The 19,795-nt window shown below is 38.0% G+C and overlaps 1 protein-coding gene across 1 annotated transcript in view; it reads left to right on the forward strand.

The window, feature by feature from the left end:
• GPC6 (glypican 6) overlaps positions 1–19,795 on the forward strand; it is a gene marked incomplete at its 5' end in the record, with an annotated part of 825,666 nt that overhangs the window by 768,290 nt on the left and 37,581 nt on the right. The window contains one exon of the mRNA XM_084506834.1: positions 72–101. Coding sequence (XP_084362960.1) covers positions 72–101 — 30 coding nt within the window. The remainder of the gene's footprint in view (positions 1–71; positions 102–19,795) is intronic.

Below are 19,795 nucleotides of genomic sequence, written 5' to 3' on the forward strand. Positions count from 1 at the left end.
TTTTTTTTTTTTTATTATTATTATTTTGTTTTGTTTTTCTGTTCCCTGAATGTTTCCCTCTTGCTTCCCAGAGGACTATCTGGAGGACAATGCAACATGGTGTAAGCTTTGGTATTCTTATTCTTCACTTTCATTCCCATTTGTCTTTGTACAATGCTGGGCAAAACACTTTAAGTTTCATCTTCACCATCTTTACTTTGTGTGTGTCATGTAGGCTAAAACAGTAGCAGTAATTTTAGATTCTAGCTTATCTAATTCTGTCCAGTGCTCGGAGTTGCTGGTTCTTACCAATATTCTTCTGCTGCTTCAAGGATGACGTCTCGTTCCTAGAAAGGAGTGTATTCCCTCAGTAATCTAAAAGCTGACATAAGTGTCCATGTGATCTCAGACACCACATACACATGCGCAGCAATGCAGACACTCTGCAGTGTCATCTATTTCTGGGGCTTGTGCCTGGAGATAGCACTTGAGCAAAGGAAATCATCTCTCAGGCCATCCTGAGCTCGCTCCCTAGAATTGTAACTGTCTCACTGCCCAGTCTTGGGCAAACCACTTTGTGCGAGTTTGATAAAGTGGAATAGATTATACTTTCCAGCTACAGAAATTCTATGAATTTTAGAGGACCCTGTGTTTCAAACAAAAGGCTTCCTCAGCAGGGGTTTGGAAGGCAGGAACACAGCACTGTGCAGATATGCATCATCTGACTTGTGAATTACCTCAAAGCATTTAGCTTGGACCTGCTTCTTAGCAGGACTAATTAGCCTACAGAGAGCCCCATGCTGATATAGTCATACCTACTTCCCGCATTTCAGCTGCCTCAAGTACCTCTGTATCCACCATGCCATCGTACAGCACAGTGCTGCTTTAATTCAGCTGCTATTTGTCCCAAGAACATACCTCAGCCTGACCTGTGTGTAAAATTATTCCACATTTCCTTTTGGAAGGACATGGAAGCCTTCTTGATTTTCCACAGGGGAGCTGATGCACTATTAACCATATAATGCATAATGCACATGCATGCTATGGAGATAGGCAACTGAGAAATTGGCCGTGGCATTTTGAGGGTGATTTACATTCAAGTACAGTATAGCAGCAGCATAGATAAGTGGATGAGCATGCACCTAGTCTGAAAAATAAACTCTTTCATGCTCTTTACCCTGGGGAGGGGAATATATTGTGTCACACTTTGTAGGAAAATGTTCCTTTATCTTCCCTCCTGTGTTTTTTTTAAGTAAAAGTAAATGAAGTTTCATTTTCTGTGAGCAAAGGACCCTGAAATTGTTATTTTAGGAATATAGTGGGATGTATTTTAAGTGTCAATTCATTCATATTTTTAAAATATTTTTACTACAGTGTGTAATGATTTTTGTTACAATAAAAAATGCAACAGTAACCCAACAAATCTGTTGTGAACAATTCCTTCCCAGTGTTCCAAAGGTACATGAAGCAGAAAATATAATTCGAGAGAGAAAGAGAAAGAGAGAGAAAACTGTTTTGCATTTTAGCTATGAAAGACTGAAATTAACAAGACAGTATACCATGAAGACATTGATCTGACTTGCCCAAGGAATCCTCTTGGGGAACTCCCAACAGTGGAGCTTATGTTTCAGTTTTGTAAGAATCCATTTAGTCCAGAGTCTAGAAATGTTAAATATATGCAGTGATACCACAGTATTCCTGATATAGGATGTTTATTCTCCACATTTTATTTCTCAAGAGACCCTAGAATAAAATTCAGCAGTTATAAATCTTACAGGGTTTAAAATATTGAGATGAATTTTTTGAACACCTTCTGCATACAGAACCTGTAGGGAAAGATACAAAAAATAAGCATGTAAAAGGCTTCATAGCTCATAAAGTATTGGTCACACTTTTAAGAGTGAAATTAACAGGCTCGTGCAGGTGTTTTAAATGTCCCCTAACTTCCTATAGACTACTCCCCCCACAAGCTTTATATGTTGTACTGTTGGAGGTGCCATTTCTTTCTGTGTGCTGTTATTCAGCAAATAACTCCTGTACAACATGCACAATGAATAAATATATTTTACAACATTTGTCGTGATCATTTGGTGTCAAATTTAGGATTTGCCTGGTTCTCCTCAAAGAGGTGTTTGCTTAGTGTCAGATTTTGTTTATTCTCAGTTTCTGTGTCACAGCAATATCTAAGTTTAAGTTTGTGTTATCATTTTTTCCTTCCTGGTTAATACCAGTTTCAGGTAGCAAAGGTGGGTGAGTGATGATGGCTGTCAGAACCCTCCTGAGAGACCTGGTAGAGATCTGTTTTTTAAAAAGGCAATATTATTCCATAACCCTGCTGAAGAGTTCTGCATGCTGCTGTCTCTGATGCACTGAATTCCTAATGCATGAGGCAGTTACTAAGAAAGTGCCTTATTTCAGTGGTTGCCTGTGTCTTCAGGTGGAATGGTTCTGCCTGCTGTTCAGACTCCATTCAGTGTGAGCAAGGAAAAAATGTCTTCCAACACTAACAGGAAAGACAGCTCTCTACATTAATTAGTGGTCCAAAAAAATGTACAGTCCTGATTACAAGGCATTGTCTGCCTTGCTTGAATAGTGACATGTTGCCTAACAGTCTCATTGAACACAGTGCCTTCTAAATATACACCTGCTAGTTCTAGCTGAACTTCCTTTAACTATTGGTGTGAAGATCCCCTTAGAGTCTTCATCTCTTTTCCAGGAACGTATAAGCAGTATTAAGTATACCTGTTACCAGGATGGGGCATATGACACCTGTAAACAGAAGCTACTTCTGACTACTAGACTAGAACACAGTTAAGATGAAAAAATGACAGTCGTGGGTCTTTGGTTGTTGAGGAATTAAGTGATTCTTGAACTTGGCTATTAGTGTAAACAAAAGCAGGATATATAGGCTGAAGCTTGCACATCTGTGCCATATCAAACCATAATAACATGAAGTGGGATTTATTTGCCCTATCTTTTAATGTTTCTAATGTTGTTATCAAAGTCTGAGCTATAACCTCATTCCCTTATTAATCAGTGGAGAGAACTAGGCACCTCCAGATCCTGCTTAAGATGCTCATTTGGAGATGACATGAAATCTGAATTACCTTTTGAATTACCCATTTCTCCCCATTGGGTATGAAAAGAATCTGAATGATTAGCTCAGACAGCCAATTTGTAGATATCTTAATGTAACTGTAATACCAGGCTTTGGAGTTAGGCTCTATGAATCAAATGTGTTCAAAAGGAGAATTGGGTCTATAAATATCTTGATAGATAGTTCTAATCATAATTCTAATCATACTCATTGTTGTGGTGTCATCAGGTACCTAGAAGGATTGCTAGTCTGCAGCAAAAATATTTCATACTGGAGGCTGCACAAGTTTTATCCAATGGCAATTCCCCTTTGTAAATCTAGATGAAAATCTAGTTCCTTCCATTTGATGCTTTAGCCTCTACTCAGTAAAAGTTTGTTGTTTCTTTTCCAGTATACAGAAAGTTTTTATTATCAACGTCTAGAAGATGAATCTAAGCAGGAAACACATCAGCACTGTTCTTTCAGCTGAAAGATAGATCACATTTCATTTCATGTGTCTATGCATGAATCTGTGCAGAAGGAAAAGTGAAATCTTAATGTTCTTGCTAATGCTAAAGAAAGACAGTGACTATATAAATGTCCTCTACACTTTAGCATTTTGACATAATATTAATAGAAGAAATATGGTTTAAAAATCGGTAGTACGGCTTGTTTCCCTAGTTACAATATATAAATGATGCCCATTTAGATGCTTCCAAGTGGCATGAGAATAACAACTATGACTGATTACCTGCCTGAAAGGTGTTACACTGCTATGAATTCTTACATGGTTAATATGACAACTAGCAACAGGTTCTAAAAGCAATACTAAGTTTCCATAAAAAATGGATTTTGTAATGTATCACCAGTCCATTTACACCTAGAGAATAGAGGGCCCTTTTGTTCAAGTGATCACAGACCACAAAATATTTTTTAATCATCAAGCTAGTTGTGCACTGGTGTGGCTGCCAACAAAGAAATTAAAGCTTTGGTAATTTCTGAATTAATTGCAAATAGTGATTCTCACTCTCCAGATAAAAATGTGTTATATTGTACTGTGAATTAGTTCTCTGGTGCCTTTTGCAGCAATTTTTATTTTGTTAGACTGCAACACACAGATATATTTTAAACTTGCACGAGACGTGTGCAACGCTGGACTCCACTTGTAACAAATGATAGGTTACAGCAGACTAAAACCCGATTTCCCAAGCCAAACATTTCACACATTTTCCTTGTTTGCAATAGAATTTGACACTTTATGGACTTTTATAGGCATTACTAGTAGTTAGAAGACATAAAATATTGGGACTAAAAAGATTTACCTTCATACAAATTGTGACCCTTTTGTGAACTTTCTTTAGTCAAAAGCAAATATTTTACATCAAAAAACGTTTCCTATATTTTCTTCCTATATTTTTTTTTCTCATTCCACAGTCATATCAATGTATCTGTCTACATCGTTGGGACAGCAATACAGGGTGCTTCCTTAATGTATTTACATTTTGCCTGTAAACAGCAAAGATTGAGTGACTAGTTATAGATACTCATTGATGGGAAAGCCAAGGCTTTTAATAATACTGGGGAAGGAAGGAAAAAAGAAAGGCTTCATCAAATCTAATTTTACCCATCATCAGCTAAGGACTATTCTAAGGTTATGCATCTTAAAAGACCCAGCAGCATTTCTAAATCCTAGGTAGTGTAGGCTCTAGCAGCATCACAGCTCTACACTAGGACAAAATGCATAGCCCCTGTATTACTACTTCAGGTACCTAGTCACCATGGAAAGTAGGAGTATACCCTCAGGATGCTCCAGCACATCCCATTGGTGTGTACATGGTAATAGAAAAATACAGCTACAGGAGTAGGAGTTAGTTGCATGGGCTCCCTCCACAATCAGTTAAGAAAACACGCATTTTCACAGTGCAATTCCCACAGCCTAATGTAGACGTTTTCTAGAGATCACGTGAATAGCTCCCTGTAAGTGCCAATGTTTCTTGGGCAGCTATGAGGAACCTAGGAATTGACAAGATACTAAGCTTGCATGGGGCTAGAGTTAGCTGAACTCTGAGCAGTCAATATGTGATTTCACAGATAGCCCTATTGAAGTGAAAGTAACTGAGGCTATTCAAATTTAGGACTTAGGTGTGCAATTCACTGGAGGTGAAAGTAGATGCTCATGTTTTGGTGGCCTTGCACAGTTTTTCCTGGTGGCAGTGGTAACAAATGACCATCATTCATATGTTTGCTTTTGGTCTTTTTGGGTTTTGCTTCTTCTGCACTGAATGTATGTTATGTACATGTAATTTTTGGTAAATAAGAAAAGGAGTTCACTGTGTCTAACTTAGCATCTATAATAAAAGTAGAGCCAGGTTTCTTAGTCTCCCCTGGTAGCAATGAGGAGATAGTCAAGGTGATCAATGAACAGGAAGGATTCACTTGCTGAAACACAAATGCCTCCTGCTAAGCAAGAGGCCCCGAACTACCAGGGCATCTGCATTGAGCTAACAGATGTGATAAGGTACTTGATGTGATGAAGAACCTTGATAAGGTTCTTCAGTCTTCTGAATGCTCCAGAGGACTCCAAAATGGTGTTAGGCTAATGTATATTTGTAATTGAATGAGCGGTCTAGGAGCTATTCGTAAGATCCTAATTTAGACCAAAATTAGGCATGTGGCCAACTGAATAACTCCCTTGACTCCGCTTCCAAAAAGACCAATAGACTGTCCAGAGAGAGACATCTAAGGGCTCCACAGGAGGGTCTCAGATATGGTGCAGTTCCTACAGAAGACCTGTACTGGCACATGGAAGAACCAAAAAGCCTTCAATACCTGTGTGCAGGCAACTGAATCCCACTCCATGTCTCCACTGACTGGTGGGGCTCTGACACCCAGCTCACATCGACATACTCAACACCCACACTGAGCTTTTAAATTCAGGCAAGAGGAACTCAGTGCCAGAGCCCAGTGAAACTGAGACTGACATTCATTTGTATGGGAAGAAACCACATCACCAATACACAACCAGCACTTAACAGTCCCCAGGATAAGTGCATTCACTTCAAAGCGCTGGGAATTTTGCTTTCCTATTATATATTTGGACAGCATAAATACAATATAGGAACGCAAATGAAAATGGACTAGAATGAAAATTGCTTTCCTCCTTAAACATTCAAGCCTACAGAAATCTCCAGTTCATAACAATAATTGCGTTACCTAAGTAACAGCTATAGGCACTAAAGTAAAAACTAATTGCTTGAAGTGCTTTGTCTTCTTTTAATATAACATACCTACAGTGCTCATATATTAAAAGGGTGATATATATGCAGAAATAACAGAAATTTGAGAACTACATTTCTTCTGCAGGGAAAAGCAGCAATCACTTAAAAAAAAAAAAAAAAAAAAAAAAAAAAAGGAAGAAAGAAAAAGAAACAAAATGTTGCTTAATACCTGAGAGAAACTCCTATTTTCCTTGATCTTACAGTGAATGTTAATGGGTTTAAAATCAGAGATCATTTATAATCTTTGAAATAATGCATAAATAAACATCAGAGATCATTTATAATCTTTTAAATAATGTGAGAATAAAAATTCTTTCAATTGCTTTTTATTCATTTAGATTAAATCCATCCAACCAAATGCAGGTATCTAACCATCCAGCTAGCCAAATCACATAACCCATACTGACATTTGAGAGAAATAGGAATTTTCAGGGCACAGTTGATCTGAGCTACTTTAAAAATCTGTATTGGATTGAAAAGTACTTGCACCCTCTAGTTCCTGTTTCTCACTTTGACTACAGAAGAGTTTTGGCTCAGACATGGATGCTGTTTTCCTGTGAGATTAATCCTATTCTCAGACATCATTTTTATGGAGCTCACAATCTACATATCTGGATAGACAGGGACATTACTATTATACACCTTGTACAGTAATTATTTTGTTTCGTCAATGAGGGTCATCCTGTGGTAGGTAGGCACTGAACACACATTAGAAATATGTTCCTGGTCTTGAAGACCTTAATGAGATCTTCATTTCAGGTGTTTGTTTCTTCTGAAGTAGAAGACGTAGAGTTCGCAGCCATCACCTAATGTTTCTGCACCATTTTCTAACCTTTAATTTGCACTATGGAAATTCAGTGAGCCAGAAAATATATATATATATCTGTTTCTGTAAAGCATGATCTCCATAATATCCAAGAATATCCAAGTTAACAAAGTCTGAATTGGTAACCTCAGTTTGCCTGTAATAGATGAGCAATTCTGTCAAGGGTACAGGACTTCTGGACACTGTGAATACCTTCTCTTCATGAGGTACAGAATATTTTCTTAAGTAGTTAGTGCAATAGTAGGGTGATGGGACTGGGAAACCACAGCTGTTTCTATCTGCAGCCCACCTCCCCCAGATTATAATGATTGTGTTGTTGGAAGAAAAGAGGACAGCTCCTAGATCAACCCCACCCTGCTGTCACAAAGGCCGCACACTAGCACAGTTCATTTCCAGGCCAGGCAGAGTTCATCAACGTAAAGACCTTTGTTGTTAGATGAGAGATGGTGAACTCAGCTCCTCTCTGCCTGCAGAGAAAGGCTCAGCTTCATCATGATTTTCATCAAGTCACCCCTTGTTTGATAAAAGTCAGGGTGGCAAAACTGAGTCCCTTAAAAATCCCTATTATCATTAAAACAGCTGGATATAGACAGATAGGAGAGGGATTGACTGAAGGAGAAATACTGCCTGCAAAATGTGCAGCAACTCTTGTAGGAACGTGACCAGCTGCAAATTAACTTGGTAATGTCATGGGACAAAACCCCTGAATTCTCAAGCTAGTTGAGGGAGCACTTTTAAAAAATCCTATTTCCCACAGGTTATAATACTGATTTATTTCTGTGCTAAAATGTGAAATAACACAGCTGGCAAATACTCTTTCAGAAATCTAGAAAATAGTTAATGATATATAGGGACATACTCTTCAATGCCATTTGTTCTTTAATGTCTCCCCATGGCATAGGCACTATAATCACTTCAAGACTACTCATCCCCATACTAAACCACACTCTTGTCAGCCACTTCCTTTATCAGAGAGATAATAGAGATTAAAAGGGCATAATTGTAAGGGGGAAGATGTGACAAGGGTATTTCAAATGCAAGTAAAATTCCCATTCTTTCTAGAATGACTCAGCTGCCACACATTGGCCATACAGCCCATGTTTCTCACTGAGTTTAGTCCCACTGAGTTTAGACCCATATTTTTCCCCATTTGATCCACTATATTGTCTGACACAAGAAAATCCTAATTTTGTTTTGTGCTTATTAAAAGTAGCCATACCATAAACCAGCCAAGAATGTTCTGTCACAGTGATAAATAACAGGATTAACAACACTAAGGTTTTCTTCAGGATTTATTGCACTTCTGAATGCAATGTTACATGGTTTTGAGACCTTATTCCACTATCTGTTGGCTAGCTGAAGTGTTTTCCAATAAAGGAAATTATACTTGTACCAGTGATCCAGGCTAATGACAAACTTCCAGCAAGGAGTACATTGCTGAGCTTTCATTTGCAAAATCCACGTTTTAATTTTAATGGATTAAATCGCACAGACAGGGTAAATGTGCACTGATAAGAACATATTTGTGAATGCCTCATTCTACACTGGTGGAATTTGCCATAGTAACTTATCGGGATAAGGTAATCAAGCCTTGCCTGTTATCAAAAAACAAACAGAGAAAAGAATCCCAGCTAGGGATCTTAAGGCAGCTGCTAAGTCAGAATCAAGTTCAGCTAGAGGTAAATAGGGAGAGGGTCTCTCAGACATAAATATGTTGGTATAAAGGAATTACAGGAGAAAATGGGGAGACAAGGCAGGGCAAGGGAAGTGTTTTAAATTTTTATTGCTAATATTTAACTGTTTTCTGGTTTAGAAAGTATGTTTATTTAAATAAGATTCTGATATTCCATATGGTTTGCTGCATTACTTTTATGACTAGCATATTGTATTTGCTTAATCAAAGCAGTCTTTTTTCTCTACTCATGGGGGTCAAGACACAGGAAAATCAGATTGCCCTGATTCTATTTGCATGCCATCATTTATAACTTCATGGCACCCACACTCTCCTTTACACTGTCTATGGCTGGATGATGATTTGTGAAAGAGAAAGGAGACATGGTTTTGATGGGCCAATACAGGGATCAATGCTTTGTTGGAAAAAGACTTATTTCAGGGAGTATGACAGCCACCAAGAAAGGGACACAGAGTGAGGTGCTGGAGGTCAAGAACAGTAAGGATAGGACTGAACAGTTCTCCCTGTGTTGTGAATATGCAAGTAGACTTTCAAAGTGGCCAGCGAGTTTTGGGAACTGGCAATGTGCATATGTGCGTATCCAGGTAAGGTCAAAGATCCTGTGGCCCTTGCTTGGGAATATGAAATGTAATCTTGTTCCTTAGCAATCAGAAAGGGCAAGCAGTGCAGTTATGAATACAGAAGGAAAGCCAAGAGGCATTTTTAGCCAACATGATCATCAGCTTTAAGCCTTTGGGCTGCACATCATACAAAACAGCTTGAGCTAACTTCACTCTTCATCAGAAGGGGTGCTAATCCTGAAAGGATGCACAGGCATTGAATGAGTTTGAATTCCAGCAAGCTAATCAGAAAGTCAAAGGTTAGCCTGGTTTTGAAATGAACTAAGCCATCTAACTTCAAAATGAAGAGCACTCATTTCCATGTCTTTTGATATTTTGCCAGTTTTTCTTAAGTAGGAAAATAAAATGAGATAAAATTGCTGCAACCACCTTCAAAGGAACTCTAAACATTGAAAAGATTTGGATTGCATGGTACCTTTCTTTAACGGCTGAAAGACATTCATAGAATAACATGAGACATGTTATATGTCTTCTTAAAAAAAAAAAAAAAAATTGAACCCAAGAAATATATCAACATAAAAGGAGAATGGCTTCAGATAAAATAAAAACTGATTCTACCCTTTCTCCCAAGCCTAATGAAATTCAAGTATTTTTGTGGTTTGAAGAAAATCATTGGATTTTTTCTTATTTATTTGTATGGATACAATCCCTTTTAAGGCTCTTCAAATGCTGAAAGATCTATTAATCTAAGAATGATGCAAACACATAGCTTTTGCAATGAGGGCTTGAGTCAAAAATGAATTTGGATTTTGACCAGATCCTAGCCATTGGCCATTAAATCACATTTCCTTTCAAAAACAGGCAGGATATATGAATAAATCAAATAATTCTTGTTTGGTTGTTGTTGTTGTTGCTGTTTTATCTAATTTTAGTCAGGACTATAAACAGAATTAAGCAAATGAATGAAGCATAGAAAGCTTATGAACCAGTCTGCTATCACACGTCGAAGCGAGGATTACCGCTGTATTTTATAGATTTCAAAAGTTCAGAAAAGTGAAGTATTCCTGTTTTGGGGTGGTTCTGAACTGAATTCTGAATTGTAGTGTTTTGTTTTTTGTTTTTTTTTTAATATCTATATTATATATAATAAATAAAAATATATATGTAGTTGGATATCTCCTTGCTTTGTTATGTAATGCTGCAGAAGCTGGAATACAACTACAGGTCTTGTATAGTCCTGAAGAATGTCACTCCCAGTTAGAGACAAACTTTCAGGAGGTTTGTTCAGACTGAGATCAGTGTACTGATTGTTGTGGTGCTTTTCACCTTTCCAGTTCTTCTGTATTTCTACTGCTTGAATAACAGCTTTCAGCTTGTCTGCTTGCATATAGTAAGCCAAATCTTTAAGTTATAGTCACAAAGGTAAAGTTTTCAATTTTAATGATGTAACCTGTGGTCTCCAGTTTTTTTCCTTTGTATCTCTTTTGACACAGCTTTGCCTTCCTACAGAACCTTCAGCAGTGAAGTTCTAACCTTTTGCTTCTTCCGTCACAGGCTGTAGCTATGCATACGATAGCTGAGATATAAATTCAGCTTCACAAGCAGTTGTACTGTAGAATCAAACAAGATAGGCAAAGCATTTGTAAGAAACAAAACTTGTTTAGATATAAATGCCTTTGATCAGAAAAGGTGGCAGGGGCATGAGGAAAATAAATAAGCTTATTTTAAAATAGGACATAGTTTAAAGTCATTCCCAGTGTGAAACTATTCTCTTTACACAACTGAAGCATAAATGATGTAAGATCAATGTTAGATGTCATCTAGGTTGTTCTAAAAAGGAACCTGTAGAAACTGCAGTAACTCATTGCCACCAATGAGTTTACTTGCTGTATTCCTCAAGACAGAGGAATTGAAAGTGCATGTAAAACTAGGAACAAGTGAATGAAGAAATTAAAGAGTACAAAATGACAGGCAGAAGACAGGAAATGTAATGACCACTATAGGATGGTTCAAATGGTTGTTTGAATTACAATAATTATGTATGCAGCCTCAGGAAATTAAAGCTTTCATTCCCTTCAACACAGTTTATAAAGTTTTGCTCCAGTAATGAAAAATTGAAATAAGCCTCTCTAATGAATTATAGCAATTATCTCTCTGCTGGGGCAAGACAACTCTGAATCCTGTCATATTCCTCCAAGAAAAAAAAAAAAAAGAAAAAAAAAAAGAAAAAGAAAAAAAAAAAAGCAGTGTTCTGCTATTCACGAAGCACCTCCAGAAATTCCACAACATTTTCTTATTATTGTTCCTCTGAAGCACAAGTGTGCTCAGCTGCCAGTCCATGGCACTTACAGATTTCACACTGTTAGAAGCTGCCAACTTCACTGAGGAGTGTTTGCACAGGGAGAGCCCTGCATATGAGCAGCTGGTTGACACATAGAATTAGATTGATTTCTTATACTGTTACAGGGTAGTAATTTACTTAAGGATTATGAATCTGGTTAAAATAAAACCCAGTTTGTTTCTCGCTTATGGAATCTAGCTGTTTTGTGCAAAAGGAAACTGGTGCAAATCACATTTTAAACTAAAAGGCTTTTTTGCTATGCCACCTATCATTACATGTAAGAAACAGAACACTAGTGTTTTCCTGTTAGTACGACTTTATCTAGATTTCCTGATTATTATTTTAGAGGTGACATAAATGCTGTGTCAGGATGAAAAGACTAGCATTGAGATTAAATCCATCTGTATTCATTCCACTACAGCTAGGAAAGCTGTGAGTACTTCATTTTACCATATGTGTACATATTCTCATACACAAAACATTTATGTTCAATCTGGCTCAAGCACATTTTCATCCAAAACCATTATCTGAAAATTGAGAAATTTTCTCATTAAGTTATACTTGAACTGAGCAAAAAAGTGAACTAGTTCAAGTAAATAGCATTCTTTGCAGCAGAGTTTCCTTCGTTTATGTCAAAAAGCCTGTTGTATCTTATACTTCTCTTTTTGGAAAAAAAAAAAAAAAAAAAAAGTTTAATCTTCCCTCCCTTTCCCCACATTAAGTTGCTGTCTAGCTATGAAATATGCTGTTTGGGAGATCACTGTTGAGGGATTAATACAAGCTCTTCATTTGTCATGCACCACAGTTATGCAGGAACATCATTTTTATACAAGATGTTATGTCAACCCAAAGGCATTCAGAGCATCTGGGATGTTATTGTCTGAATGATTTCATGTGATAAAAGTATATATTTTTCTGTATATTTGTATCATATAAATATATCACATATACATATAGCCGAGTTTTTCAAACTTGCATACCCTGAATTTCATGGTCTAAACAAATGGTCTTATTAATAGAGATGTTTTAAGCAACCAAGCAAGAAAATTTTAAACATCCCAGGTCTGTACCTCCACTCACCAGAGAACAACCTCTACAATTAAATGCTTAAAATGGACAGAGACTGTTTTCTCTCTTTCTTTTGACAGTGATAAACTCTTTGCATCATAAACAGCCCTAGCCATAAATCTCACTTAAGGCCAAAGCTGTGCATCATCTCATTGTCAGCATTCAGCAACACCACCCTGCATGCTCCGGCTCCAAGCTTGAATCTCAGGATTCATAGACACTCATAAAAATTGCAACAGGAGCTTTTGTCTCGACACATCAGGACGACCCTGATTTCTGAAGGCAAGGCAGGCTTCATCCATCAGGGTGCCTGTTCCCAAACAGTTGCCAGTGGAGCTGCCCTCTGGGAACCATGGTGTGTCTGTGGCCACCAGCTAATCAAGATGCTTGTAACTGCCAAGAAGGAAAAAATAAAAAATAGGCAAGTTGTCTGAGTTGTCTGCCTCAACAGTTTGTACAGTTCACTGTACTGTGAAATGGGGAGAGCTGAGAAGAAAGAACGAGACTGGCTAATTTCCAGTTCATTTCCATGATACCTGATTGAAATGAAAATATGTCTAAAAGCTGCACAGCATAGAAGAGGGGCAGACCCCTGAGACTTTCATCTGAGGAATGCAGAGTCTTTGTAGGACAAGGCTCCATCCTGTGGCTGCTTTTTTATCCCTGTGGGTCTACTTGTTATGACTGCCCATGAGTAACCTAGTGGCAAGCTGCCATTTCTTTCAGCTCTCTCTTTTTTTGATTTTTCCCTTCCCTCATGCAAAGTTTTTAATGGGTTCTGATCACTCAGTAAGGTACCGCTGCTCTTTTCCCTCCAGTTTTGAACTATATAATTAAAAAGTTGTTGTGGGTCAGCTCTGCTCTGCAGTGACACAGACACAGACTAGCAAGTCAGAAGCCAGCTCTGGGTGAGCTCACACACCTCTGCCATCTGTCAGTATGTTGCTAGCTTGGGTCCAGAGGCAAGAAAGATACTTTAGCACCATTCTGCTCTTCTTGACCTACCTCTCCACAGGACTAACTAACAGGTTCAATTGAAGTGGCACTGCCTTCCAGCCCCTAGGTCTGTAACAAGCATGTCTGCGATGCTCAAGGATCTCTGACTGCCATGATGTAGATGTGCCTCTTGTCCTCTTCCATTCCTCTCCAAATAGCACAAGAATTTCTGTGTTTATTCTTTCTCTTGTTTATGGCTTTCTCTCCCCTAGAGACACAAATTTCATGCTATTGTGGTTATCTGCTAGTGAGCAGTTCTGCACTGAAATCTATATTGACCAAAGCTTGGTTTTGAGACACTCAATTTGATGTGCAAAACAGGAATAGTTTCACATAACCAGCAACACAAAACATAAAGATAAGCCCAATCTGACCCCACTTACTTTTGCATGATAGGTTGAACTGGCCTCTAGAATTGATAACAATGGAAATGCAGACAACTAGGCTAGCCTAAATTTTAAATTTTCAGGTGAGTAGAGTTAGGTGAGATGAATGTGGCTTATAGTGAACAACAATAATGTACAGCAATGGTTCCCCTAAAAGCCTTAGCCCTTTAAACAATGCCTTTAGAGATAGCTTGGTTGTAGCTATGTTGCTGTCTTGACCATGGTTGAGACTTTTCTGTAGTGCTGTACCCAGCTGCCTCTGCTTGCCACACTGTGGGCATCATCAGCATGCTGGTGGTTTCCATGGTCAGAATCAGGATTAACAAAAAAAAAAGAAAAGCAAGAAAACAAAATCGACGAAGTAAACATCTGTAGATGAAGGCAGGATCCAGTGATCTTAGCCCCCAAATGTGGTGAAATGGGAAGAGATCATCAATGCTCTCTCTAGAGTGAACAGCACAGAAGACACTAGGTAAAGAAAACTGCAGAGGGACAGTGATTTTCAAAAATAGATTTGTCTTGTTTTTAACAAAGTTCTGGAGAGCATTTAAGAGATCATCAGATAGATCTAAGAAAAGTAATATATTGTGAGCTTGTGAAAATGCTACAGAATTTTCTGACAGGATAAGGTAGATAATTAAGAGTTTGATTGCTAAAATCAAAAATAAAATGATTTTTTTTTCTGAATATATAGGTCAATTGTGTAAATCCAAACAGCACCAACTCTGACAAGAAACTAAAATTACAATAATAAGCGCATGAAGTGAAGCAATCCCAAAGATTAATTGAAAGAGATTGATCTAACATTAAAATATATACCCAAACACAACTGAGTAACACATCCCAGCTTTTTGAAGTGATGATATTCGGTATCTTTCTTTAAAATCTCTCTCTCTCCATATATATATATACATGTATATGTGAACAAAACCTGCACAAAAGGCATTAAGAATGGAGACAATTCTTTAAGGGTATATAGGCACCTGGTGTCTTTTAATTTCCAAAAGGAATATCTGACCTTACAGGGTGACTAATTTCAGCAAATAGAGGGAATGACCAGCAAATGGGTATGTTTCTGTACAGCTACTGCCCTCTATATAATTATGTCTTTCTTCAAGACTCAGTACATACAATTGACAGATTTTTCAGCATCCAATGTTTTTATAGGTATAAATCAGTATGAGATTTACAGGTCAAGTCAACCCACTTTTGACCTCCTCCACCTAGCATAGTCTTCAACACTGTCTTAGCATCTGCTATCTCAGTATCATCCTCAGAAAACTTTGCCCTGACACACCTCAGGACATACAACGTATGCACCATGGGAAACCTTAAGCCAAGAGCTACATGTACATTGACCAAATGCATGAAGTTTCTGTCATTTGGAATCAGGGCTAAGCTCATGAGATCATTTCTGGAAAGGTGCATGTATTTTTTAAATGAAGATTTTAACAAGGATGGTGAAAAGTCAGAACAGTGTGAAACATCTGCAAAGGTTAGAAAAATACCTTATATTAAAATACTTAAAATTTCTCCTCTTGGATTATCAGAAAATAAAATCACTGTCTTGGTGATTATGTATATGTGGCTCCAAGCAGAGAAAAGTCCAAGCACTAAAGAATTTCATCTAAACAAGAAATAATAGGTGCCTGTGGTTGGATGGTGAAGTTAGAAAAAATTACCTTTAAAATAAGGTATTTGGTTTACCAGCGAGGATGACTAACCACAGGAGCAAACTCCAGCAGGGACTAATAGGTTCTCCCTCTGTTATTTTCTGGTCATTTTCCATCTTTAGTCAACTTAGACAACATTTGAAATACCTTTTGCAGGAGGTTAAGACTGCCTCTATCTGCGACATCAACAAATCTGCAGTTGTTAACTCAGAAGATAAAGACCTAACTGAATTTTCTTTACAGGAAAATGGGTAAGACTTGAAAAAGATCCTGGTAGAAGGTTCACTGCTTATGCATTAGCACAGCAGATCCCAAAGCAATGTGCAATGTGTACTTGGTATACTGTGCAGCTTAGTAAGCAGTGAAGCAATGGTTATATCCTTTGTTTACCCCTTTTTCCAAATGAATTTCATAGGTCTTGCACTGACAAAGGTACATCGCAAAGTTTTATTGGAGTGAAGAGGGTGTGTTTGCCTTTTCAGGCACATATGTAAACATTATTTAAGATTGTAATTGCAAGCTAGACATGCAAATTCTTAGGGTCTTATAACACACCTGAATGGCCACCTGACACCTCCCAGAGTGCAGCTGCACTATTTTAATTTTGATGCTGATATGATATTTGATTGCATTCACACCTGCTCTTCTCAGTTCACCCAAGTTGTCTCAGGTGATCTGTAATACATCTGCAGACAGCTAATCCTCTTCTAGCTTTCTAGCCCACAGGACTACTAAGTTAGTTGGCTCATTGCACCAGCTGGAACTGATGGAACAGATAGGTAAAGTTTCAGGGTAGGAAAACCTTCCCATGCCATTAAATGCCTCCCCAGTTTCATTTTGAGCTAACTCAGGGTTTTTTGTGGTTTTTTTTTGTTTGTTTGTTTTTGTTTTTTGTTTTGTTTTGTTTTGTTTTTACTTCTCTGTGCCTATAATGCAATTCATTTGAAGCTGGAAATAATCCCCAAGTTAGAAATAAAGCGCTTGACTTTCATATTTCAAGAGAGGGCTGCTAATTAGGTAAAAACCTCACACCATTTTATTTATATTGAAAGCATATTTGATTTTGAAACCACTGAGAAGCAATAACTACAGAATTTTATGATGTGACTGTTAAAGAGATGTTTTTCATGCTTTATTTATAGCCTGATTTTATAGAAAACCACCTGCAGCACTGTGGCCATATAGGAATATCAACCAAGCTCAGGGAAATCAGATGCCATATGAAAGAGTCACCTACTCTGTGATCACCAAGGACTAGTTCTGACAGGGGACTGAGGAACTTGCAAGTTCTATAGCACAGCATCAGACTTTCAAGCAGCAGATCCTATTGAGACCAAAAATAGGAAGCAAATGGATTGTCATAGGAAGCCAAATAAGCACAGAAGTATAATAGAGTAATTTACAGTATGTGTGTTGAGTAGGTGGTGGAAGTGCACTGACAACAAACAGAAATTTAAGTATTGAAGTATATCCAAGCCTACCTTACTTTCAGAGCCTTCTGAGGCCAGAAATAAACATCTTTCAAACTGAGCAGGACTCACTGTTTCCACTCCAAATGAAAGTGCCACGTTGCCATAGTGGCCATACACATTTTACACATTGACAATGGTCCAAGCACTGCCGTGCAGAGTTGAACACATGACCACTGTGCCCACATTTCTCGTTGGCTAGGTTCAGCTGGCTTCACCTTCCACACACAAGAAGTTAGGGCAGTCTCTTAGATGCACCTGACTTTCTTTGCTGATTTTCTGCAATCAAGGCACCTCAGTCCAGCTCTTCTCGGTCATCTTCTTGGGCCAGGAAACTATCAGGTTTTTAATTGTATGCTAGAAAATACAACACAGACATTCTGTTTCTCTTCCAGATGCCTGTACAAGTTCCTTTTGGTATAACTATGCCTCTTTTTAACCAGAGCTTGAATTATTTCTGAACAGAGATACTAAAAAATAGAAGACAGATTAGTGTCTTGCTGAAAATTGTTCTCCCTCGCACCCCGGCTCCAGGACCAGGATCCTCTTTTGTTCACCTATTAGCAGCAGAAGGGATGTAAGTGTAGGACATACAATTCTTCATGGAATTTGTGGCATATCTCACAGCTTATTTTAGCTATCACCAGTCTCATGTCACTCATACTCCATACAAAGTCAGCTTTCCTCTCTGTAACTTCTAGAGCAGTCTGGGTGATGAGGTAAATTTATCAGAGTTACAGCATGCTGAAACATCTCAGAACTGTCCAGACCTTTCTTTTGATTTTTAAGGGCTTTATATTTGAAGCTATTTTGGATATTTGGAGCCTGAAAGGTAGGCACTTCCTCCTGACATTTTTCTTTTGACATTGCTTAAAATTCCTTGTTCCAGGAGGGAGAACAATCCTTCCTACCCCCACACATGGCTGTATATATATAAATAAAACTTTTGTTTTTATTTATATATATACATATATATATATATATGTATATATATATATATACATATATACATATATATATATATATATATATATATAAAAGTTTTATTTATATATATACCAGTTTAAATCTCAGTTTCAAGTGGTGTGACCTAGCTGCAAAACCTGCCAGCTCCCAGATGTTCTTTGTCTCCTTATGTATACTTATCCCTTGGAAGACTACCCTGGGTCAGGGGATGCCAGTGATTACCCATATTTCTTTCCTGTGTTCAAAGCAATCATTTTAAAGCTGCATGGTCTTTCTCACAAGCCCTTGTCTGGGTCTTGTCTAGGTCGTATATTACTACTTGGTATGAAAACTGCAGTCCTGTTGGATTGACTATAAAATATCTGTAGGTTACTGCAGGTTTTTGATTTGTTGCACAGTACTAGATGAAAATCCTTTCAGCTAAATATGAATGAAGACTCAGGGCTTATATAGTGGCCATCCAAGAAGAGAAGATCATCATAACTCTACACTCTGAAAAGAAAATGAGGCCTAAGGAGAGTAATTAAGAATTTATTCTGTGAGTAGTAGGACAGTGTTTACTAAACTCTGTATTTTAACAGTTTAGGGTAGTGGCAGAAAAAACTGACACTTGTGTCAGGTTTGCTGATGACAAGTATTTGGGCTGGTCCCAACTGTAATGAGCCCCAGTGCTTTTTAAAAATAAGTTTGTCACCAGCTGACAGAAAGGTGTATTATTGCTGCTTTAGAAGAAAAGGAATGGCTTACAAATATTTGGTTCTGTAAACCTGAGAGAGACTCTGTGCTCTTCTTTTTGAGGATTTATTGTGAAACAAACACAGTGCTTAATGACTACATTGTGAATAACACCAAGCAACATATGTACCAAGAAGGTACATCACTTTTGTAATATGCACAGGTATCTGGTGCGAAGCTGCTATGCTCCAGTCCAGTGGGCAACAACATGTTTCAGAAAAGCCAGGAGGACTCATCCAGCTGTGGTCCAACTTCCCCCATACAGACAGAGAGGAGGGTTTCTGAGCGTATTTGCCTGGGATGCTCCTCAGGACCCATGGTATTGAGGCCTTTGCTTGTGCACAAGGATTTTTTTCCAGCAGATTTTTTTCCATTTTTTTACCCCCCACATTGTCCCAACACTCTTCTTAGACTTCCAGACAATCTCAGACACATCACAGGAGAATACATATTGCAGATTTGAGCTGGATTTATTTTTTGTAGCTGCTCCCACCAGCTGTGTTTGCTGTACAATCCGCTGGCTGCAACCACTGCCCTGCTGAGCTATCTCTACCCAGCAACTCCCCCACAGGGTTTCAGTTCTCATAGAATGGGATCATTAACAACAGGATTTTTGTAAAAGCTTCACAACAAAATAGAAATTTCCTTTTCCTTTCTTAACAAAAGTAAAATAGCTACAAATTCTAAACTCTTCTAACTGACTGTTTCACGCTGTCATGGGATATGACAGTATATTTAGGTGCATTTGG

Source organism: Aythya ferina, assembly GCF_964211825.1.
Source record: "Aythya ferina genome assembly, chromosome: 1".
Lineage (NCBI taxonomy): Eukaryota > Metazoa > Chordata > Aves > Anseriformes > Anatidae > Aythya > Aythya ferina.